This window comes from Larus michahellis (genome assembly GCF_964199755.1).
Source record: "Larus michahellis chromosome W unlocalized genomic scaffold, bLarMic1.1 SUPER_W_unloc_2, whole genome shotgun sequence".
NCBI classification, from domain to species: domain Eukaryota; kingdom Metazoa; phylum Chordata; class Aves; order Charadriiformes; family Laridae; genus Larus; species Larus michahellis.
Genome location: NW_027435889.1, coordinates 129,478 through 152,731, shown reverse-complemented (window position 1 = coordinate 152,731; position 23,254 = coordinate 129,478). Strand labels below are relative to the sequence as shown.

General features: G+C 51.7%; 2 protein-coding genes across 2 annotated transcripts; one reads left to right on the top strand and one right to left on the bottom strand.

Annotated features, from left to right (window-relative positions):
• Positions 1-4,729: 4,729 nt before the first annotated feature.
• Positions 4,730-5,647, bottom strand: LOC141736724 (olfactory receptor 14J1-like). The gene has a single exon (XM_074571282.1). The coding sequence runs from the start codon at positions 5,645-5,647 to the stop codon at positions 4,730-4,732; it is 918 nt and encodes a 305-aa protein (XP_074427383.1).
• Positions 5,648-9,598: 3,951 nt separating this feature from the next.
• Positions 9,599-21,174, top strand: LOC141736718 (uncharacterized). The gene is given in 6 exon segments (XM_074571276.1): positions 9,599-9,733; positions 10,690-11,202; positions 11,205-11,641; positions 12,283-12,352; positions 19,099-20,007; positions 20,806-21,174. Coding segments are annotated over 5 exon segments (2,028 nt in total). The 5' UTR covers positions 9,599-9,733; positions 10,690-10,694; the 3' UTR covers positions 20,910-21,174.
• The last annotated feature ends 2,080 nt before the right edge of the window (positions 21,175-23,254 follow it).

The window sequence follows — 23,254 nt, the reverse complement described above, 5'->3', positions numbered from 1 at the left end:
AACAACCTTCAAGCAGCCATCCCAGCCCATCAGCCTTCTGGTGGCCTTTCACCAGACCAGACAGAAGCAGGCTCACCATGATGTCCCAAGGCTGCCAGCCTTTCAGCTTCTTGTATAGACATGACCAAGCTGCGTGCCTGCTGCTGTCCCTTCACGTACTAATGTAGAAGAGACATGAGACCCAAAATATAAGTCCCCTTGCTGGAGTGAGCCTGGGTCCTTCGGCAGAGGGCATCTCCCAGTCAATGTGCCACCCAGGGGCCTTCTGCCGGCCTGTCAGAGACACTGGCAGATGTGAGCTTAAAAGCACAGAGCCCAGCCATGAGCCAAGGGCTGACTTGTCAGCTCTCTCAGAAAGAAGGGACCTCACAGTCCCTTTCCCAGCCACATTCCTGCTGTAGCCTGTCCCCTCCAGAGGCAGAAGTGACCTCACAGCCCCTTCACCGCCATTGCCTTCCTCCTGGATGAGTTCCTGAGACACAATTGACCCCATGACCCCGTACCCACCCATCACCCTCCTTGTGGCCCAGTCCCTGAGCAGATAAAAGGGAGCTTCTCTCATCAAATTTATCTCACAGATTTCCTGCCAACGGTTTGAGGGGAGAAACGTTCCTCAGAGGAGCTGCTGTATTTATACTGGTGCATTTTGTATCTCACCTTCTGCCTGTTTCTTCTTCTTCCTCCGTCTGTTCTGTCTTCAAAGAGCTCTCCAAGGAAAAGATTCCTCGAATCCTAGGACGGCGCAGGTTGGAAGAGACCCCTGAACAGCGTTGTCCTGGGTCTGGCTGGGAGGGAGTTAACTTTCTCCATAGCAGCCCCTACACTGCTGCGCTTCCTACTCGTGCCTAGAAGGGTGTTGGTCCTGCACCAATGTTTTGGCTATCGCTGAGCAGTGCTCGCGCCACGTGAAGGCTGTCTCTCCCACCCCCTCTGAAGGTAGTACACTCGGGGTGGGCAAGTGGTTGGGCTGGGCCCTGAATTGACCAAAGGGATATTCCGTGCCATATGACATCATGCTCAGCAAGAAAAGCTGAGAGAAAGGACGGGGAAGGGGATGATATTTGTAATTAACACATTTGTCTTCCAAAGAGACTGCTATATGTATAGAATCGTTGCCTCCCAGGAGGTAGCTGATATTGTCTCCTGACAGGAAGTAGAGGAAACAATCGCATCTGGTTTTCCTCTCCTTCTGTGTGTGGCCTTTGCTTTTCGCTTGCTTCTTTTTTTTTTTTGTCCTCACACACACAGACTGTCCCCCTCTGTCAAGCTACTTTTATCTTTACCCATGAGTGTTTTCACCTTCTTTTCTCCCTTTGTCATGCTGAGGAGGAGCGGTGAGAACCTCCCATGGCTTGGTGTGCACCTGATGGCCAGCCATGCGTAACCCACCACAGTCATCTTGCCCAACTCTCCTGCTACCAAGAGTGCTAACTAGGTGAGATTCTGCAAGGGCTCCCCACAACTTGGCATCATCCACAAAGGAGGGGAAAGTGCATTTTCTCCCATCATCCAGAGGGATAATAAAAATGTTCCCTACTTCTTGTCAAGGGCTGGTCTTTGAAGGATGCCACAGGAATTGGCCGCCAGGAGGACTTTGTAGCACAGATGACATCTCTCCTCAGCAATCAGCCAGCTTCCCACCCACCACATCGTCCACTTCTTCAGCCCGGCTGGCAACAAGCTGACTCTAAGGAGACTACAGAAGACCACGTCAAAGGCCTTGCTAAAGTCCGGGTACACAACATCCCCTTCTTTTCCCTCCCACATGTCTTCTGCGATCCCTTTCTTGTCCTTCAAATGCCTGCAGATGGCTGCAGGAGGACTTGTCATATCACCTTCCCTGGTGAGGCTGACCAGTCTGTGATCATCCCCATCCTCCTTCCTGCCTTTTTGAAAACTGTCTGCCTTCTCCAAGGCCCCAGGAACCTCTCTGACAGCTCTGGCCTTTCCAAGGTGTTGGAAAGAGGTGTCACAATGACACTGGCCAGCCTTCTCCATCTCCCTGACACCAACAGCCTTCTCACTATGACACGCTGCCAGAGGAGTGCCCAGGACACAATTCTAACCTGTCCAGGCCCTTGGGGCCACTTCAAAAGAGAACCATAAGGGATTTCTTCCAACAAGCCCACAACTCCAACGGCATCTCTCTGCAGCTGACAGCTTTCCTAAGCTGTTTTTGTCAGTTCCTCCCGACCCCCAATCCTTTCTTCTCCTCAGGCTGGAGATGAGAGGATTGAGCAGGGGTGAGGTGCGTGTTGAAAGAGGACTTTGTTAAACTCTCTCCAGAGGGCTGTTCTGGGCATCCCACTGACAGTGAGGAGGGTGCCGCAGAAAGGAGTGGCTCCAGGGAGATGAGAGGAACCGGTGGAGAAGGCCTTCTGCCTGCCCCTGCTGGGCAGGAGAGCTGCCCCCAAGTGCAGCTCTGATGCACTCACAGGATACCAGCATGAACAGGAACGGCAAGAATGGGTCTAAAAAGCAGGTTATGAAAACAAAGTCCATGAGTGTCATGGTTTCACGTCAGGAGAGTTTCAGCATTGGTGCAAACCCACCGAATCATAGAGTCATAAACAGGCTTGGGTTTTAAGGGACCTTTAAAGGTCATCTTGTCCAACCCCCCTTGCAGTGAACAGGGACATCTCCAATGAGACAGGTTGCTCAGAGCCCTGTCCAAGCTGACCTTGAATGTCTCCAGAGACTGGGTACATACAACCTCTCCAGGAGACCTGTTTCAGTGTTTCACCCGCACAAGAAGAAGTGGTCCAGTATGTGGGGAACACAACAAGTACCTGGGACAAGAAGGAAATGATTGCTGTAGATGACAGAATCCCCCTAGCCAAGGTGCAGCCTTCTTCTGGAGACAACCCTTCCAGTTCACGAGCCTTGCAGAGAGCAGGGGGCGGCATACAGCCCAGTACTCCTCGTAGGATGTGGCCACCAGCAGGAAACACTGCGTACACGCCAAAGGTGCTGGAAAGAGCACTAACCATTGCTGTGAGCAGAGATTGTGCTGTCCCCAGTCGGGGGACAGTCAGGATGCTGGAGCTGGAGCAGGTTTCCAAGTTTTCCAGCAGCATCAACATGACGAGGAGGGTGTTCCCAACCCCAGTGATGGGGTAGGTCATGAGAGAGGAGGAAGAGACTTTTTCTGAAGGTTGAGGACATCTATTACTTAGGGCATTTGCTTCCCTGTTAGGTGCTTAAAAAAAACCTGTGATCGACGTTCAGAGAGGTGAAACATGGAGGGTGTGTGCCTCCGGCTACATTCCTACTCCCTAGACATGGTCTGTGCTTTGTGAAAGGTGAGAAATGCCATCTTCTAGAGGGCGATGCCACTCACGCCTGCAGAACCCTTTCTGACTGCACAGGTGAGATGCCCCACAGAGGCGCTTCTGGCACACTGTGTAATAAAAGGGACAGGCCATGAAGAGAGGGGAGGGTGAGGTAGCACACAGGCTGTTCCTGGAGACACACCCAGCACTGTCAGGGCGCTGGCAGGGCTGTTCAGAGACACGAGTCCTTCCCTGGCACGGGCAGAGGCCCCGCAGCAGACTCCATGGCCTCCTGTTGCCACTCCCGGAGGCCGGCAGCACCTCAGCCCCGCGCTGTGTCTCCCTGCTCGGCACCTCTCTGAGGTGCCCCACGGCGTGAGGAATGGACACAGGGACCTGGGGTCAAGGAAGCCCACCCCAGGGCTGCATTCAGGGGGTTTCCCAGGGGACGTTACTCTCCGAGTGAAGTGACCTCCAGCCACTGTCTGTCCCACAGGCCTTCATGGAGGCCCCAGCAACAGCTGATGGTGTTTGTGCTCACTCAGGTTAATCTCACCACACGCACATCATGCTCATGCCTGTGGTTGTTATTAGCCAGGTGTGTGGCCATTGCCCTGTGGCAGCTTCCCTGGGGTGTCCAGCACACACAGGACCTGACCAGAACCTGCTCTGCTGGTCCTTCACATCCTGCCCAGGAGCCCTGGCTGAGCAGGGGAGCTGCTGCTTGTCCCCACCCTGCACACTTTATGCAATTAAGTTCTACACTGGTGGTGTCATTTGTGGGGAACTTCCCTGGGCGTATTCTTGACAGCAACTCTTGGAGAAGCCCTTCCAAACGTCTTTTTGCCTGAGGACCTTCAGGCACTGCCCTGAGGACATTCCCTGCTGTTAGGGAGGCCAGCTCTGTCAGAGAATTGACCAGTCCCTGCCCCTGCCTGTGCTCACAGGGCCGCCACACCATCAGCAGTGTGAGAGAGCTGCCAGAGCAATCGGGCCTTCCAAGAAGGCAAAGGATCAGAATGGAAAATGTGGAAACGGAAAGAAAGCAGCTCTGAGAAGACCAAGGCTGGTTCTCCCTCCTCTTCCTCCCTCTCCTCTCTCCTCTTCTTTCCCCTTCACCTCTGCACACAGGCATTGCCCTACGGCTCCAGAGAGGGCTTCATAGGAAGGATTTTGAGCAAACAAGTCACTGGAAAGTTCTTTATTTCTTTCAAATAGACAGAGAGCACAGGGCCTCATTTACATAGTCTGCGGGCCTCACAAATTTGGAAAGATGCATCATTAGGAACAGCACAAATGACAAAATTTCTTTGTGGCCATCAGTATAAGAAGTAAAGCAAAGCAAAAAAACCCCAAAACCACAACCATACCCAACAAACCTACAGGAGATGGACTTGGCCTCTAATGAGTTACGTTATGAGTGATTTGCAGAAGACAAATTTTATTGCTTTTGAAAATCATCTGGTCATCAATTTCCGCAATGCATCCTTGAGCTCCTGCTTCCTCATGCTGTAGATGAGGGTGTTCACTGCTGGAGGCACCACCGAGTACAGCACTGCCACCACCAGTTCCAGAGATGGGGAGGAGATGGAGGAAGGCTTCAGGGAGGCAAACATGGCAGCGCTGAGAAAGAGGGAGACCACGGCCAGGTGAGGGAGGCACATAGAAAAGGCTTTGTGCCGTCCCTGCTCAGAGGGGATCCTCAGCACGACCCTGAAGATCTGCACGTAGGACAGCACAATGAAAACAAAACAACCAAAAGAGAATAAGGCACTAACCACAATAAGCCCAAATTCCCTGAGGTAGGCATCTGAGCAGGAGAGCTTGAGGATTTGGGGGACTTCACAGAAGAACTGGTCCACAGCATTGCCCTGGCACAGGGGCAGTGAAAACGTATTGGCTGTGTGCAGCAGAGCAGTGAGAAACCCACCGCCCCAGGCAGCTGCTGCCATGTGGACACAAGCTCTGCTGCCCAGGAGGGTCCCGTAGTGCAGGGCTTTGCAGATGGCAACGTAGCGGTCATAAGACATGACAGTGAGAAGATAAACCTCTGCTACAGCACAGAAAAAGAAAAAAAATACCTGTGAAGCACATCCTGTGTAGGAGATGGCTCCAGTGTCCCAAAGGGAATTGGCCATGGATTTGGGAACAGTGGTGGAGATGGAGCCCAGGTCAAGAAGAGAGAGGTTGAGGAGGAAGAAGTACATGGGGGTCTGGAGGCGGTGGTCACAGGCGATGGTGGTGATGATGAGGCCGTTGGCCAGGAGGGCAGCCAGGTAGATGCCCAGGAAGAGCCCGAAGTGCAAGAGCTGCAGCTCCCGTGTGTCTGCCAATGGCAGGAGGAGGAACTGGGTGATGGAGCTGCCATTGGACATTTGTTCACCTTCAGTGTGGGGGACTGTAGAAAGAGAAGACATTGACAAATTCAGGCAGACTGAGCCAATCCCATTCTTTTTTTCCCCAAAAATCTCCCCGCGATGACTTCTCCTTTGTAATAATTTCGTTCAGCTCCTTTTTGGAGATCAGGTTTGTGCTACTGAGGGCACTTTCCTTGCAGGGGCAGAAATCCTTCTTTTTCCTTTTTCCCATTGCCTTTCGCCTGAACACTGCTGAGCCCTGAGGGACAAAAGGGCTCTCTGTGCCCTAGTGCAGAGTCAGGAGAGCTGCTCTGCTCACCAGTGACCTGCCGGGCACCACCCAAGTGTCCTGTGCTTACACCTCCATTGGACAATGGTCCCCCTGACAATGTCCTTGAAGAAGAAAATGGACTATTGTTACTGTTTGGGGAAGGATCCAGTTTCAAAGTCGGTTTCTCCCATCTGGTTTCTCTTTCCCTGTGCAGCGGAGCAGAGAGGGATGCAGCCGGCTGGCATGGCTCTCTGCTGCCTGGAGCTGCCCCTGCCAGGAGCTGCTTCTCTGTGCCCACGTCTCCTCCCTGTCCCTGCTCCCAGAGCCCATCCTACGCGCTGGATGCCAGGAGCCCAGCCCTGCTCCCAGAGCCCATCCTACGCTCCATGCCAGGAGCCCAGCCCAGCTCAGCAGCAGAGGACCAGCCCAAGGCAGCCCTTTCTCTGCCCCCTCGGGGATCCCTCCAGGTGTCCCTGGGGCTCCAGGGAACCTGCTGGGAAACAGGATGAAGCAATCACTAAGCTGGGGCGAGGCTCTTCCTTCCTGCACTGTCATTTCGTGTATCAGGAAAACAGTGAGTCTCAAGAATCCTATTTTCTCATCCCATCATTTGTCAGGACACCCAGACGGGGATAGGGAGTAATCGCCTTTATCCCTCCTGCTGAGGGAAGGAATTCAGCTGAGTCAATCAAGGCATCTCATCCCCGCTCTGTAGCCCTGGGGCCGGAAGGGGACTCAGCTCCCTCCCGTGCCTGCCACAAACCTGCAGGAGGTGGGATTCTTCTTGCCTCCGTTCAGGCGTGCACAAGATGAGCACCTGCAAGTGAGCTGTTTGTGTCCACTCCCTTGCTAATTAATGGAGAGTGAGGGAGTTGTTCAGGTGGGAACACCTGGTGACATTTGAGGTGACACCAGAGTTTGCCCAGGATATGTGCAGGTGACTGCAAGCCCTAATGCAGCAATGCTGAGACACAAGGCAGCATCTGGGGGCAACATCATGGAGCCTGGTGAGGAATTTCTTTGGTAGATGGAAATGAAAGTAGATGTTACATTTTGGACAGATAAAACCTTCAATATTCCCTACATCCACAGCACCTACAGAGGTGGTCATCTGACCAAATGCAGCTAAGTCCCTCTCTTTCTCTTCTCCACCAGGTGTATTTCCTAGATCTCTGCTGACTGTAGTGGCAGGTGTCTCGTGGACATTCCCCCATTGCTCAACCTAATTCAGGACAGCTCCTCAGTGGCCATATTCGGCTTGTTGTGCCACCTGAGATGCCAGCACCCCCCAGAACAACTGCAGGTTGCTGGCAGGGACAGCACAGCACCTACGGGAAAGCCATTCCTGATCAGAGCAGATGCATGACAGACAACCCAGAGAGCACTGCGGCCAGATTTGGTTCCTTTGGGCAAACCTATGTGGCAGCCCAGGCAGGTTTGGTTTCTGTCCATCAGCAACCGAAACCCACCACTGCAGTGAGGCCCAGTCTGACCCATCTCCACCCAGTTGATGCAGACCAGGTCATGAACAAGAAGCCCATCACACGGAGGGCTCAACTCATTTGGCTGTTCCCAGACTCTGCTGAGTCTTCTTCCAACAATCCTTTGCTGAGCCCCTCGGTGATATAACCAAGGAAGAGGCGACTGATTGTCACAGTGCTCCTCAATCACAGCATCTCCACACCCAAGGACATTTTCAGCAGCACCTTGTCCTCCTGGAGATCAACTTTCCCTCCAGCACAGCTCTTTGGGAGCATCAAAGCCTTTTCCTGGCAGGGCTACAGAGCCCAGCCCTGCTTTTCTGGCCTCTGGGTGAACAGGATTTTCACTTTTGGTGCTTTCACATTGCTGCCCTCCGTCCACTCCAGCATGTCTCTGATCTCAAGCAAAGCATTGCACATACTGGGTCTTGGGGACTTGGTACTTAGTGACAAGGCTGAGCGTGACCCCAGTGCTCCAGCCGAAGTGATGCAGTGCACCAAAAGTGCACCAACACCCTCAGCCTGGGGCACAGAGCGGAGGAGCTGGAGTCCCATGTGCTACCACAGAGTTTTGATACTGGTGGAAGAAATGGCGAGGAGTGCTGGGAAAGCTCCGGCTGCTAGTTGTAAGAGACAGACTGTAAATTCCCTGACAAGGGGCAGAAGGCCCTCCAAGCCTTCAATGGAAAGCCTCCAACACTCGCAAGGAAATAAATAATGCAGGCCTGGCCTTCAAAGAACTGATAAGGCTCACAGTTCTAGCACCGGAAAGTGTGGGAGAACCGTCTTGTGAAGATAAGATAGCTCTGCCACTCGTGTGGTGAGCTTGCTAGTTCTCAGTTCTCAAGGCCATTGTGTCTGAGAAGTGACCTTTGCTTCATTATCCATGAAATACATATGAAAGCATGCACACCCCTGCATATGATAATGAAGATTACAGAGATCATGCTAAACATGTATGACTATAGTTCTCTCCCCACCCAAATGATGCTACACATCAGCCAGGAGGAGGAGACATCTGAGATGGAACTACCCCATAATGAGTGGGGCGGGCTGTGCTAATTCAGCAAACATAAAAGGGGAGGAAGACGAGTATGATGGGGGTGGATTTACAGGAGGTTGCTCCTACAAGACCTCCCCTGAGTTTTGGCTGTCTCAATGCTGAAACTGGGATTGGTGAACTCTTCATCTTTTCCTGCTGTCTTTTCTTATGGAGCTCCTCTATGGGATGTGCAAGAGGTTGGGTGAGTCCTTTGTGGGTGAGGATCAGAGGAGAGGCCTCTTAGTGTGGGAGACAAAGCACCTGCAATCAGGATAAGGAGGCGGAGAAAGGCTTATTCAAGAAACCCAAAGAATTGCCAGGTCTTATTGGGGATTTTAATGACCGTGGCACGCACTGGAAGAGGAGCACAGCAAGACGCACACTGTCCAGCAGGTGTCTAACCCTAACCCCACCCTGCCTGAACCGTAACCTAACCCTGCTCTGAACATAACCCTGACCTTATCTTAATCCTAACCCTAATCATTGCCTGACCCTAGCTCTACCCCAACCCCAGGTCATAACCCTCGACTCTAACTGTAACCCGCACCCCAACCTTACCCTTACCCTAACCAAACCGCAACCTATTTGAAATCTAACCCTAAACCACATGAACTCTAGCTCTAATTTAAGCGTGAACATGAACCTTAACTAACCCTGACCTAACACTTATCTTAACCCAACAGCACGTATGTAATGAAATCTGTATCATCCTATCAGGCAATGATTACCATGGTAAGTTTGTCACAAAAGAAACAAACTTGAGCATAGTGGAAGCACAACTGGGATGGACAGACAAGCTGGTATCACCTTGTCAGTGCTGTCTCAAGGCCTGAGCAGTCGCCTTTCGCTTCCTCATGATCTGGACGCACCACTGTGTGTCACCCAAGTCAGACCCTTGGGTCAGATGAGCTGTTTTTCAGTTCTCATATACTGTGTTCCTTGTTTCTCCATTGACTCTGACAAGAGCTGAGTTACCTAGATATCCAGGCTGCAGATGGCATATTCCTCATGCAATAACCACTTGACCCCACCTCAAACTGAGATTCTTAAACATCTCTCAGCTGAGTCCCTTCTCCATAAGAAGCCACCTGCTGTTGTGGTGCTGCTAGATTGTAGCTGACGCCCTTCAGGTGTGCCCAGCAAGAAGCCCTTCTGCTCTGGGAAGGGGGGCAATGTGAAGGGAAGGCTGAGCTCCCCAGGCAGCAAGAGCACTGCTCTGCTTCTGTGAGGGCTTGCAGGGTTGGGATCAGAGCGAATGGGCCCTCGGCTGCATTTGTAAGCTGTCAGAAATCCAAGCGACAGAGCAGCAGGTTTGGGAACGCTGAACGATTCGGGACTTATTCAAAAGTTATAGATGCCTGACCTGTGCGGGGAAAAATGGGTGTCATGGGGATATCACACGCTTTTAATCACTTTCTTCTCCGTATGATTGAAACCTGCATAAAGCAGTTTTCTTGCTTGCACAAAAATGTCTTTTAGCACCCTGAAAACTGGTAATTTAAGCATAACCTGCTGCTTCTCTGTCTTGTTTAAATGTGCCATGGATGCATCAGTGTCACTGGATTCTTTGGCAGAGAGAAGCCTGTGTTACTTCTGACGGGATTCACCCTTCACTAGGCAAAAACTGATGATTCAGATCTAAGATAGTCTCCCAGATCTTTGTGTGTGGACGCAGCGTCAGGGGATGAGCTCTCCCATGTGAGGAGAGCTGGGATTAATCTCTCTCACTAAGGTCTAAGCATCAAGTCATACCTTGCCGTGCTTTGGCTTGTTTGCCTCTCCTTGCCTAGCCTTGCCTTTCTTTGTCTTCCCCTTTTTCATCCTTCCCCCCTTTTAACCCTATTCCTTCTTAATGTTCTTACATTAAATGCACCTCTGATGAGATCTGGACAAGGAACGTAAGTAAGACTGTCCTTAAAGCACTAGTATTTGTCTCTTTTCTTCCTTTTCTCTCATCTTTCAATAGGTATTCTATTTAATAAAATCACCTCTAAAAGAGAAAGTCAAGTTTCTTTTACCCATATGACAATAAAACCCCCAGTTATTCAGGCTCAAGGACTCTGTTCTCTCTCTTTACAAACCTCTCCTCCGCAAGCGACCCACGTTAGATTTCCAAACATTCATGCCTATCTTGGTCGAGCTCTCCTAATCCTGCAATCGCGTGTATGCTGATGTTTGTAGTCTTTCTCTAGGCTTGAAGTGTCTGTGATGGTGGACAGGCCACCAGCATCCTCTGAGAGCCTGTTGTTTGAATTGCTCTGTGCAGGAAAAATGCCCCAAAGAAAAGGCCTGGAGAATCACACCGGTGGATCTGGATTCATTCTTCTGGGATTTTCTGACCACTCCAGCCTGCAGGGCTTGTGCTTCACAGTATTCCTGGTCATCTACCTCATGGTCCTCACAGGGAACAGCCTGATTGCACTCATCACAGTAGTGGACTCAAGCCTCCACAGCCCCATGTATTTCTTCCTGAGGAACTTGTCCTTCCTGGAGATCTGCTACACATCAGTCACTCTGCCAAAAATGCTGGTGGTTTTCCTGCTGGAGGATGGCAGGACCTCCTTCATTGGCTGTGCTGCCCAGCTGTATTTCCTGGTGTTGCTGGGCAGCATCAAGTGCCTTCTTCTGGCTGTCATGGCCTATGACCGCTACATAGCCATCTGTGACCCCCTGCACTACCCCCTCATCATGAGGAGGGGTCTCTGCATCAGACTGGTGGTGGGGTCGTGGGTGGCTGTCGTACCAGTGCAAGTAGGACAGACCTACCAGGTGTTCACTTTGCCCTCTGTGCATCCCATGACCTTCATCACTTTTTTTGTGATGTCCCCTCTCTGCTGGAGCTGGCCTGTGCAGACACGTTCTGGAACCAAGTGACACTGTACACCATCATCCTGGTATTTGCAATCTTTCCCTTCTCCTTAATAGTTATTTCTTACATTAAAATTATCAGGGCAATTCTGAAAATACCTTCAGTTCTGGGCAGACACAAAGCCTTTTCCACCTGTTCCTCACAGCTTGTGGTGGTGACACTCTTCTATGGCTCGGCCACAGTCGTCTACTTAAAGCAACGGTCAAGGGATTCCGCAGACACCGACAAATACCTTGCCCTGTTTTACACAATTTTTACCCCAGTGTTTAACCCTGTCATCTATAGCCTGAGGAATAAGGAAGTGAGAATTGCCTTGAAGAGACTCCTACGGACAAAGTGGTACTACAGAGTACGTAAAATCCTCTCAAATAGTCCCCAAAAAGTCCCACTGGGCTACATGGTTGCCTGAAGAAAGGCATCTCATACCTGCTGAAACAAAACCATGTGTCCGGCCTGGCTTTCATCCTCCTCAAGAAGGGGAAAGGTGTCCTGAGGCATTCCTCCTATGTTGTGTCCCACCTTGATATCTTTGTACTCTAGAGCATCTTCAGCACCTCTGAGTAGTTTAATGCAAACAGCTACTTCAAGCTGTGTCTGACCAAATAATGTTAAAGGGAAATAGTCAAAGCATGGTCAGTAGCCATTGATGCCCAGAAAGTGAGACAAGTGGTGAAGAGACGACCAGCCTCACGTTTGAGAAATCGCTTGCTAGACCCCACGGGCTATCTTCTATAGCATCCCTGCATGGAATCGCCTTAAAAGTGTTCAAAGATATGAAGGGCTTCAAAGCATCTCCCCCTGCTATGATGTCTTGCTCTGAGTTGTGTAATTCTTGACTAACCTGACATAAAAATAAAAGATAAAAAGGTCACCAGGAGGACAGTCAAGCACTGGAATGGGGTCCCAGAGAATGGTGGAGTTTCTGTTTGTTGTGGTTTAACACCAGCCAGCAACTAAGCACTACACAGTCGCTCACTCACTTCCCGCCAGTGGGATGGGAGAGAGAATCAGAAGGGTAAAAGTGAGCAAACTCCGGGGCTGAGATCAAGCAATTTAATTGGTAAAGCAAAAGCCGCACACTTAAGCGAAGCAAAACAAGGAATTAATTCACTACTTCCCATCGGCAGGCAGGTGTTCGGCCACCTCCAGGAAGGCAGGGCTCCATACCACGTAATGGTTACTTGGGAAGACAAAACGCTGTAACTCCAAACATCCCTCCCTTCCTTCTTCTTCCCCCAGATTTATATGGTTGAGCATGATGCTACATGGTACGGGATATCCCTTTGGTCGGGGTCCACTGTCCCAGCTGTGTCCCCTCCCAACTTCTCGTGCACTCCCAGCCTACTTGCTGGTGGGCTGGTGTGAGGAGCAGAAAAGGCCATGGTGCTGTGTAAGCGCTGCTCAGCAATAATGGAAACATCTCTGTCTTATCAACACTGTTTCCAGCACAAATCCAAAACACAGCCCCATACCAGCTACTGTGAAGAAAATCAACTCTATCCCAGCAAAAACAAGCATTTATGTGCCGAATCTGCTTTGCCACTCTGAAACTGTCTCTGAAAAACTAGCCCAGTGGGGGTTTTTAGCCCAAATGCATATGCAGCACTGAAGTGTGTTTCCGTATTGTCCTGGTTTAGGCCGAGTTGGCCAATGACGGATGACAGATGCTCTCCCCCAGCTCTCACTCCGAGGAGAGGAAGGAAAGAAAGAGATTTATGAGTTTAGAAGGAACTAATCTACTTTAATGAAATACTCGTAATAAAATAAAAAGGAAATAATGAAATAGATACAATATCTAGAAAACTGTATCAAGCTCCAAGGATGATGTCACTGTCAGGCACTGGGGAAGTCCCAGACTGGACTCAATGACGGACAGGAACTGGATTCCAGGTCTGGAGCCAAGAATGCACAGATCGGGGTCAAAGGCAGATTAACACTGAGCATTCCGCCACCTGAGGAACCTGAACGTACACAAGTCCACATGATGGACAGACGATTCCCTGTCCTCTCTCTGCCTAGCTGAACAAGGTAACTTAGAGGAGAGGGGGCTGTAGGAACGTGTTTCTGCCCAGCGAAGCAGGTGTGTCTCCCCACTAACTCCCCCACCTTCCCAGGTACCCTTAAAAATAAGTATGAGGCTCTGCAAGGGGAACTCAATCATGACGAGGAGGATAATTCAGTGTCCACAGAGGTGTCACCACAGTTAAATCAGACTACACCTCCCATCAAAACATCTTCAGTTAAGGAAAAAAGACCGGTCATTGTTGTAGGTGACTCCCTCCTGAAGGGAACGGAAGGCCCAATATGCAGAACAGACCCACTTCTCAGGGAAGTCTGCTGCCTCCCTGGGGCCCAGGTTAAAGATATAAAAAGAAAACTTCCCTCCCTGGTAAGACCCTCAGATTATTACCCACTACTAATTTTTCAGACAGGCAGAGATGATCTGTTAACAAGAAACGCAAGTGCGATCAAGAGAGACTTCTGGGCCTTGGGATGACTGGTTAAAGGGTCAGGACTGCAAGTCATGTTCTCCTCGGTCCTCCCAGTCACAGGGAAAGATGAGGAAAGCAACAGGAAGAGCTGGAAGATCAATACTTGGCTCTGAGCCTGGTGCCAGTGGCAGGACTTTGTTTTTTTTGATCACGGGATGGTTTACACGACACCAGGCCTGCTCGAGACAGATGGGGTACGCCTGTCTCAAAAGGGGAAAAGGATCCTTGCACAGGAGTTGGCAGGGCTCATCAAATGGGCTTTAAACTAGATTTGAAGGGGAAAGGGGATGAATCCAGCAGCAGAGAGGCAAGGGTCTTTGATGGCTTAGAAACTATGGCTGCGCCTGGGAATGGTCAGGTAGAAGTTAAGCCTTCTTCCAGCAAAAAGGTGGCAGGACCAGTAGCCCAGCTGAAGTGCTTCTTGTCCTGGGTTGAGCAACACAGGACTAATTTATCTTCTAATGTCTGGGAAAACGTCATTCTTAGAAGATTCTAGTGTCTGAATTCGTGAAAATATTTGCTTTATAGCCAGCTAGGCTACGTGGGATTCAAGGCCTTGGTGTTTTCAAGCCTTGGCAGGTGCAGGTACGAGGAGGAGCAAGGCCTGGGCATTTGACCCAGGCTGGCCAACAGGATTATTTCATACCATGAACGTCACATTCGATACAAATGAGAAAGTTTGCTGCGTCGTTTCTCTCTCCCTTGATGGCTGTCGTGCAGAGAAAGTCCTTGCCCCGGTGCCGGACCCCTGAGCCCTTCCCTCCCTCCTGAAGCTGTTGCACTTGCAGTGTCCGACATTTACTCTCCCCTGCTGGGAGTGCACAGCTTCCTACTGATAGAATTGGCTGAGTATAATTCTTGTACATCTTATATTAGTATTGGGATTAATACTGGTGCTTTAATATTGTTGTTAATTATTTAGTCTTGTCCTATTAAATCTACTTATATTTCAACCCTCATGTTTCCTTGCTTTCCGTGATTCCCCTTTCTGCGTGGGGAGGGGTCACTGGGTGATAGAATAGTTGTCTAAATGACAAGAAATTGTTATGGGTTTTCTGAAAACATAACACGTCTACACTAATGCACGCAGCATGGGCAACAAACAGGAGGAGCTGGAAGCCATTGTGCAGCAGGAAAACTATGATGTAGTCGCCATCACAGAAATGTGGTGGGATGAGTCGCACAACCAGTGCTGCATTAGATGGCTACAGACTCTTCAGAAGGGACGGGCAAGGAAGGAGAGGAGGTGGGGTGACTTTGTATGTGAGGGAGTGTTAGGAATGTCAAGAGCTTAATGATGGTGACAATAGGGTTGAGTGTTTATGGGTGAGAATCAGGGGGAGGGCCAATAAGACAGATATCATGGTGGGAGTCTGTTATACACTGCCCAACCAGGATGCAGAGGTGGATGAAATATCGTACAAGCAGCTGGGAGAAATCTCATGATCGCTGGCCCTTGCCCTGGTGGGAGACTTCAACCTACCTGATATCATCTGGGAGCACAATACGGCTGAGAGGGAACAGCCTAGGAAGTTCCTGGAGTGTGTTGCGGAGAACTTCCTGACACAGCTGGTGAGGGAGCTGACAAGGGAAAGAGCCCTGCCGGACCTGTTTTTTGTAAATGGAGAAAGACTTGTGGGGGATGTGACAGCTGGAGGCCATCTTGGGCATAGTGACCATGAAATTATTTTCAATTCTCAGAGGAGCAAGGAGGGTGGTCAGCAGAACTGCCACCATGGACTTCCAGAGGGCAGACTTTGGTCTTTCCAGGAGGCTGCTTGACAGAGCCACTTGGCAGGCAGTCCTGAAGGGCAAAGGAGTCCAGGAAGACTGGACATTTTTCAAGACGAAAGTCTTAAAGGTGCAGGAGCAGGCTGTCCCCATGTGATGTAAAATGAGACATCAGGGAAAAAAGACAGCCTGGCTGAACAGAGAGCTACGGTTACAACTCAGGGAAAAAAGGAGTTTATGGTCTTTGGAAGAAGGCCACTCAGGAAGGCTACAAGGATGTTGTAAGGCTATGTAGGGAGAAAATTAGCAGGGCCAAAGCCCAACTAGAACTTAAACTGGCTTTGGATGTTAAGAACAAGAAGAAAAGTTCCTATAAACACACTAGTAACAAAAGGAGGACTCGGGAGAATCTCCATCCTTTATCCGATGAAGGCAGTAACATAGTGACAAAGGATGAGGAAAAGGCTGAGGTACTCAGTGCCTTCTTTGACTCCTTCTTTAGTAGTAGAGTGGGTTGTTCCCTGAGTACCCAGACCCCTGAGCTTGTAGACAGGGGCAGGGAGCAGAACGAAGCTGCCATAATCCAAAGGGAGATGGTGAGGGACCTGCTCCAACAGCTAGACATACACAAGTCTATGGGGCTAGGTGGCCTCCACGCGAGGGTACTGAAGGAGCTGGCAGAAGTACTCACCGAGCGACTTTCCATCATTTACCAGCAGTCCTGGTGAACTGGGGAGGTCCCAGTTCACTGGAGGTGAGAAAATGTGATGCCCATCCACAAGAAAGGACGGAAGGAAGATTTGGGGAAGTACGGGCCTGTCAGTCTGACCTCAGTGCCTGGGAAGGTCATGGAACAGATCATGCTGAGTGCCATTATGTGGCACATGAAGGACAACCAGGTGATCAGGCCCAGTCAGCATGGGTTCATGAAAGGCAGGTCCTCCCTGACAAACCTGATCTCCTTCTATGACAGGGTGACCCGCTTGGTGGATGAAGGAAAGGCTGTGGATGTTGTTTACCTGGAGGCTAGTAAAGCCTTTGACAATGTTTCCCACAGCATTCTCCTGGAGAAACTGGCTGCCCATGGCTTGGACAGGTGTACGCTTTGCTGGGTAAAAACCAGGGCGATGGCCAGGCCCAACGAGTGGTGGTGAATGGAATTCAATCCAGTTGGCAGCTGGTCACAAGTGGTGTTCCCCAGGGCTCGGTATCGGGGCCAGTTCTCTTTAATGTCTTTATCAATGATTTGGATGAGGGGATTGAGTGCACCCTCAGTAAGTTTGCAGACGACAGCAGGTTGGGTGGGATTGTCAACCTGCTTGAGGGTAGGATGGCTCCAGAGGCAGATCTGGGCAGGCTGTACCGATGGCCCGAGGCCAATGGTATGAGGTTCCTCAAGGCCAAGTGCCAGGTCCCGCACCTGGGTCACAACAACCCCATGCAGCGATACAGGCTGGGGGAAGAGTGTCTGGAGAGCTGCCTGGCAAAAAAGGACCTGGGGGTGTCAGTTGACAGCTGGCTGGATGTGAGCCAGCAGCATGCCCAGCGTGGCTGAGAAGGACAATAGCATCCTGGCCTGTATCAGGAATAACGTGGCCGGCAGGACTCGAGAGGCTGAGGGCCCTGGGCTCAGTGGTGCAGAGACTGAGGACAGTACAGGAGTAGCCTGAGTGTGCTTGAGGGCTGCTGGTGGAGCCGGTGGAGCTTTCCTTTGTAGTGGAAAACAGCATGAGAAAGAAATAATGCCCCAATATACAGCTGGGGAGGTGCAGACTGGACACCAGGAGAAAGAAATGTCATTCCAAGGGCAGTGCTGTGGTGCAACACGCCACCCAGAAAGAGTCTGGATCAGCCCAAGGCTTTGTGTTTCAGGGAAGAGCCAGGGAGGATGGAGAGATCTCAGCAAAGGAAGGTGGCAGCAAGGTGGGGCAGCCGGGTGGATGACTGCAGCCTGCAGGGAAAGAGGCAGAGGTGATGGGACACCGTAGGACAGCCTGTGGTGGAGATGACACAGGGATGTGGCAAAGCTGAAAGGCCCCTAACAGAGTCAACCTCTTCATGTCTTGGGCTATGGCTGTTGTCTCTGCTACTGATGCCTACGAGGAGTCAAGTTATCCTTGCAGCACTGGGGTCTCATTGCCTCCTCGTCCATACTTCAGAGGCTGGGAGGTGTCGTACCATAGTGCTGGCCGTGGCATTGCACATCTCCACACCACACTGTGCCAGGAAGAGCCCTGAGGAAGGAGTGAGGGACAGGATCTCCCTTCCTGGGGGCTGGGGCTCAGGCCTTGTCCCTTTGCACTAATGAAACACATCCAGGGTTACTCAGCACCAGAGCCACCTTCACCTTGCTTTTCTCGACCTTGATCACTGCCTCCAGTTTCTGCTCTAACCGGACCCTGGGGACAACATCTCAGTGGTGTCTCTCAGTGGGACCCATTAACACTCCAAGAAACTTTGGAGTTTGAACCTGACTTTGACTTCTTGAGAGGTTTTTTCAGCTTCCTCTCAGTGTCTGAGGTTCATGGACTCGGCATCAATCCCACCAGAGGGGTCATTAAAACTCCTTGGGCTGGTCCTCTGCGTCTGAGCTGGGCTGGGCTCCTGGGATGGAGGGAGCTCATGGCAAGCGGGCAGCGCCTCAGAGAGATGGCTCTGCCCAGGAGCAGCTCCTCTGCCAAGCGCAATAGGTCTGAGGGCGGTGCCTGGGTGTCTCAGGGAGATGAGCGAGGCAGAGAGAGAGCTTAAAGGTGTCAGGATTGGGAGGATGACTGAGAGCTCACTGGAGGAGAAATCCTTGCAGCCCTTGGCACGGTAAGCCTCTGGGTGCAGGGCACTGCAGGTGGAGTTCCTGGAGGCATCTCCTAAAGCTGGCACAGCCACAGCTTATGGGATCTGTAAGGAGGCGGAGGGGGAGGAAGGGTCTTGTTATGAAATGTGAATAGCCGTGAAGCCAGGGTGTGCAGGCAGGGGTGCCCAGGGCTGTCCTTGAGCAGGGTCCCTGCACCCCGTGGGTCTGTGTGCCAGGGCAGGGACTCTGCCGGCTGCCAGGGTCAGCTCTCAGCCTGCCCCGGGAGACCCCCACGGGCATGTGGGGAGAAGCTTTGGAGAAAGAGCAACCGCTGGCAGGGGAGGGTCCTGCTGTTGAGAGGGTGCTGCGTGGGTGAGGGCTGCTCACAGCTGCAGATCACTGCAGGACGTTCCCTGGAGATTTTTCAAGAAGCACAGCACGGCAGGGGCTACCTGCAAGGGAAGGATCCTGTTCTTCCAATCTTCTACTCCGGGTTGTCTGGGTGGGCGATGGGACAGAGAAATTCATCTCTCAGTTGAGGAGGGGGCACTGAAATTCCAAATCTGTTTCTCTTAGAAGTGAATAATCCAGGGAGGATTGGAAATCAACAACTGAATCTCTGCCCCTGCAACGATACTGCTCTCAGCAGCACAAAGCTGATCTCACAAAAAGATATGAATGAAATTATTCTGAGGAAAGAGAAGTCATTTTGGGGAAAATTTTGGGAAATGGAATAGGATGGGCCCAAAGAAGTCTGCCTTAACTTGCCAAGGTCTTCTCCTCTTTCAACAGTCCCTCATGCCCAGAGTGAACAAATGTCCAATGGCAGCTCCATCACCCAGTTCCTCCTCCTGCCATTGGCAGACACACGGGAGCTGCAGCTCTTGCACTTCGGGCTCTTCCTGGGCACCTACCTGGCTGCCCTCCTGGCCAACAGCCTCATCATCACCACCATCGCCTGTGACCACCACCTCCACACCCCCATGTACTTCTTCCTCCTCAGCCTCGCCCTCCTTGACCTGGGCTCCATCTCCACCACTGTCCCCAAAGCCATGGCCAATTCTCTCTGGGACATCAGTGATATTTCCTACTTGGGATGTGTTGCACAGGTCTTTTTCTTTGTTTTCTGTGCTGCAACAGAGTTTTATCTTCTCACTGTCATGTCCTATGACCGCTACGTTGCCATCTGCAAAGCCCTGCACTACGGGACCCTCCTGGGCAGCAGAGCTTGTGTCCACATGGCAGCAGCTGCCTGGGGCAGTGGGTTTCTCACTGCTCTGCTGCACACGGCCAGTACATTTTCCCTACCCCTCTGCCAGGGCAATGCTGTGGACCAGTTCTTCTGTGAAATCCCCCAGATCCTCAAGCTCTCCTGCTCAGATGCCTACCTCAGGGAAGCTGGGCTTCTCATATTAAGTTGCTTTTTAGCTTTTGCGTGTTTTGTTTTCATTGTGCTGTCCTATGTGCAGATCTTCAGGGCTGTGCTGAGGATTCCCTCTGAGCAGGGACGGCACAAAGCCTTTTCCACATGCCTCCCTCACCTGGCCATGGTCTCCCTGTTTGTCAGCACTGCCATGTTTGCTTACCTGAAGCCCCCCTCCGTCTCCTTCCCATCCCTGGATCTGGTGATCACAGTGCTGTACTCAGTGGTGCCTCCAGCAGTGAACCCCCTCATCTACAGCATGAGGAACAAGGAAGTCAGGGATGGAGTTTTGAAACTATTTTAATGGTGTCTACTTCAGATTAATAAGGTGGCCATTATACCACTACGGCTCCAACTGTACATCAGGAAAAAGCAGGACTAACTATTCTTCATATTTGTCTTTCTTATTTCGTTGTGGTTTTTTAATGTTTTGTTGTTGTTGTTTTGTTTGTTTGTTTGCTTTATACCTGTGATTTTCTTCTTGGTCTCCTACATGTCTTGACCCAAATACCTAAGGTATGTATGGATCTGGGCTCCCTGGTTAGATAAACTCAATAAAGAAGCCAGCAGAAAATTATTAGTTTCTGCTTCCATCTCTTCACTTCTCCTCCGGAGCTGGCCGAGCAGCCCCAGCATGCAGGAGGGGTTCGGGAGGAAAATGCCCATCTGCTCCATGGAGGATCTGCCCTGGGGGCCCTTGGGGCTGCCCTGGCTGCCTCGCTGGGCACTCTGCCTCTGCTGTCTGCGAGTCGGGGCTGCTGCTTCCCTGGAGCCATGGCCAAGGACAGCAGCAGGATGTGGCATTTCCAGTGCTGGTTTCTCCTCACACCCCCACTGTCCTGCTGTGCCCTTGCCTTTGTGTTCCCCCTAAGGTCTCGTGTACCTTGTGACCGTCCTGATGTCTCTACAGCGGCATCCCTGTGGCTGCAGGCAGCAACAGGCCATGTGAACCACTGTGTCAGAGGGGGCCTTCCTACTGGCACCACTCTCACTAACGGGACTCCTCAAGGCAGCGGTAGAGGTTGGATGGCTCTTCCAAAGCTGGTATCAGGAACGCACCCAAGGAACTGTTCCATGAAAAGCCCTCTTGGTGTTCTGGGGCTCTCCACAGACTCAGGGGGACAGGGTCAGAGTTGCAGGGGAATCTGTTAGGGACCAAGGGCTGGGCCTAGAATCATAGAATCATGTAATCATAGAATCTTCATGGTTGGAAAGGACCTTTGAGATCATCGAGTCCAACCATACACACACCAAAAAAAAAAACAACCCGCAAACAAACAACCTACAATCTCTGCCCTTCAGAGCATGCCCTGAAGTGCCAAATGTAGACATTTCTTAAATACCTCTAGGGATGGGGACTCAACCACCTCCCTGGGCAGGCTGTTCCAATGCCTGACCACTCTTTCAGTAAAGTCATTCTTCCTGATATCTACTCTAAACCTCCCCTGTCGCAGCTTCAGACCATTTCCTCTGGTCCTGTCATTATTCACCTGGGAGAAGAGGCCAACACCCACCTCTCTACACCCTCCTTTCAGGGAGTTGTAGAGGGCAATGAGGTCTCCCCTCAGCCTCCTCTTCTCCAAGCTAAACATGCCCAGCTCCCTCGGCCTCTCCTCATATGCCCTGGTCTCCAGACCCCTCACCAGCCTGGTAGCTCTCCTCTGGACACGCTCCAGCACCTCAATGTCTCTCTTGTACAGAGGGGCCCAGAACTGAACACAGCACTCGAGGTGAGGCCTCACCAGTGCCGAGTACAGAGGCACCATCACTTCCCTGCTCCTGCTGGCCACGCTGTTCCTGATACAAGCCAGAATGCTGTTGGCCTTCTTGGCCACCTGGGCACACTGCTGGCTCATGTTAAGCTGGCCGTCCACCAGCACCCCCAGGTCCTTTTCTGCTGGGCAGCTTTCCAGCCACTCTGCCCCAAGCCTGTAGCGTTGCTTGGGGTTGTTGTGACCAAAATGCAGGACCCGGCACTTGGCCTTATTAAACCTGATACAGTTGGCCTTGGCCCATGGATCCAGCCTGTCCAGGTCCCTCTGGAGAGCCTTCCTACCCTCCAGCAGATCAACACTCCCACCTAGCTTGGTGTCATCTGCAAACTTACTGAGGGTGCACTCAATCCCCTCATTCAGATCTTTGATAAAGATATTGGTGGCACATGTCCAAGAAGAGTGCAAATGGTTTTTGATTGTCCTTCCTGGTACTGTCCCACTTGTGGTGCGGCTGATGGCCAATGCTATCCTAGAGAGGAACTTGGAGTTGCCAGCAGAGCTCAGGGGATCTCCCAGAAAAGTATGTGAGTCTGGGTGAGCAACGAGTGGCACCTCATAAAATGACTGACCATCCAAGGTGGAGTGTCCTTGAAGGAAAGGTGAACCTGAAGAGCCCATGGGCTAACGAGGCCCCTGCAATGCCAGGAGGCAGCAGGCGAAAGGGACATAAGACTAAACAATGGTTCAGTCCACTGTCCTGGAAACCCTGCGGGATTGATCTAGTGCAGCCCTTCCCTGCCCTTTGTGAAACTGAAGACACCCCTTGGTCCTGCCAAGCCCTGTCCTTGGCTACTGAGCAATGAGGGAAGATGGAAGGGGGCTTAGCAGCAGTGATCCCTTTCTGGCAAGTTCTGCTCCTCACCCCGACCAGCATGGCCAGTGCAGGGTCACCCCATGGCCTCAGGGCACCACAGCCCCCTCCCTCTGCAGAGCAGAAACAGCAGCTCAGGGCCCTGCAGGGAGCACGCAGTGGGAACCAGGAATGTCCAGCCAGGCCAGCCTGGACACGCTCACCTGGGGAAAGGCTCTCTGGGGAGAAGGGGTGTCCCTGGAGAAGAGCAAGGGAGCATTTCTGTGCTTGCAGGGAGGAATCCTTGAGAAGGAGAAACCTCTTCCTGCAGGCCCCCACTCTGGACAGGCTGCTCTGTGCCTGGACCAGGACTCCTGAGCTGGCCTGGGGAGAGGGGCTGGCACTGAGGGGACACAGACCATCTGTGGCCCAGGCACTGGGGGAGGCCACAAAAACAGGCAGGCTGAGGGGGACAGAGCCCTGAGGGCTGACAGGGTACTTTGCCGGGGGGATGTCTCCCCACCCTCGAGCACACCTGTCCCATGGGGTTCCAGCATGGTGGGCCCATCGAACCATTAAGGGGGCAGCAGGGCCAGCCTCCCCATTGCTCTCCAGTTTCCCCGTCACTTACTCCTCGCTCAGTCACATCCCTCTAAACTACCCAGGTGCTGCTTTGAGCTTCAGGCAGTTGGAAGAATGCCCTGGTCTTTCAGCAGGCTAATAATCTCTTCAGCAAAATCCTTCCATGTGTTTATATCTATCCTGTCCCACCCACCTCTCCCCCATACTTCGAGTGAGGTTATCCCTTTTGGATGACGACCCTCACTGGAGGAGGTTCACCAGGTTGAAGAAGCCCATGTCCCTCACCGTCCCCACACAGGGCTTATGTGCTAGGCCCCAGTCCTCAAAACCAAGAAATTCCAACTGAACTCAAGAAAACATGTTTCGGCATCAAGGGCG

What these genes read in the sequence shown, in the direction of transcription:
- LOC141736724 (XM_074571282.1), bottom strand. Translation starts at nt 5,647, where the DNA reads ATGTCCAATGGCAGCTCCATCACCCAGTTCCTCCTCCTGCCATTGGCA.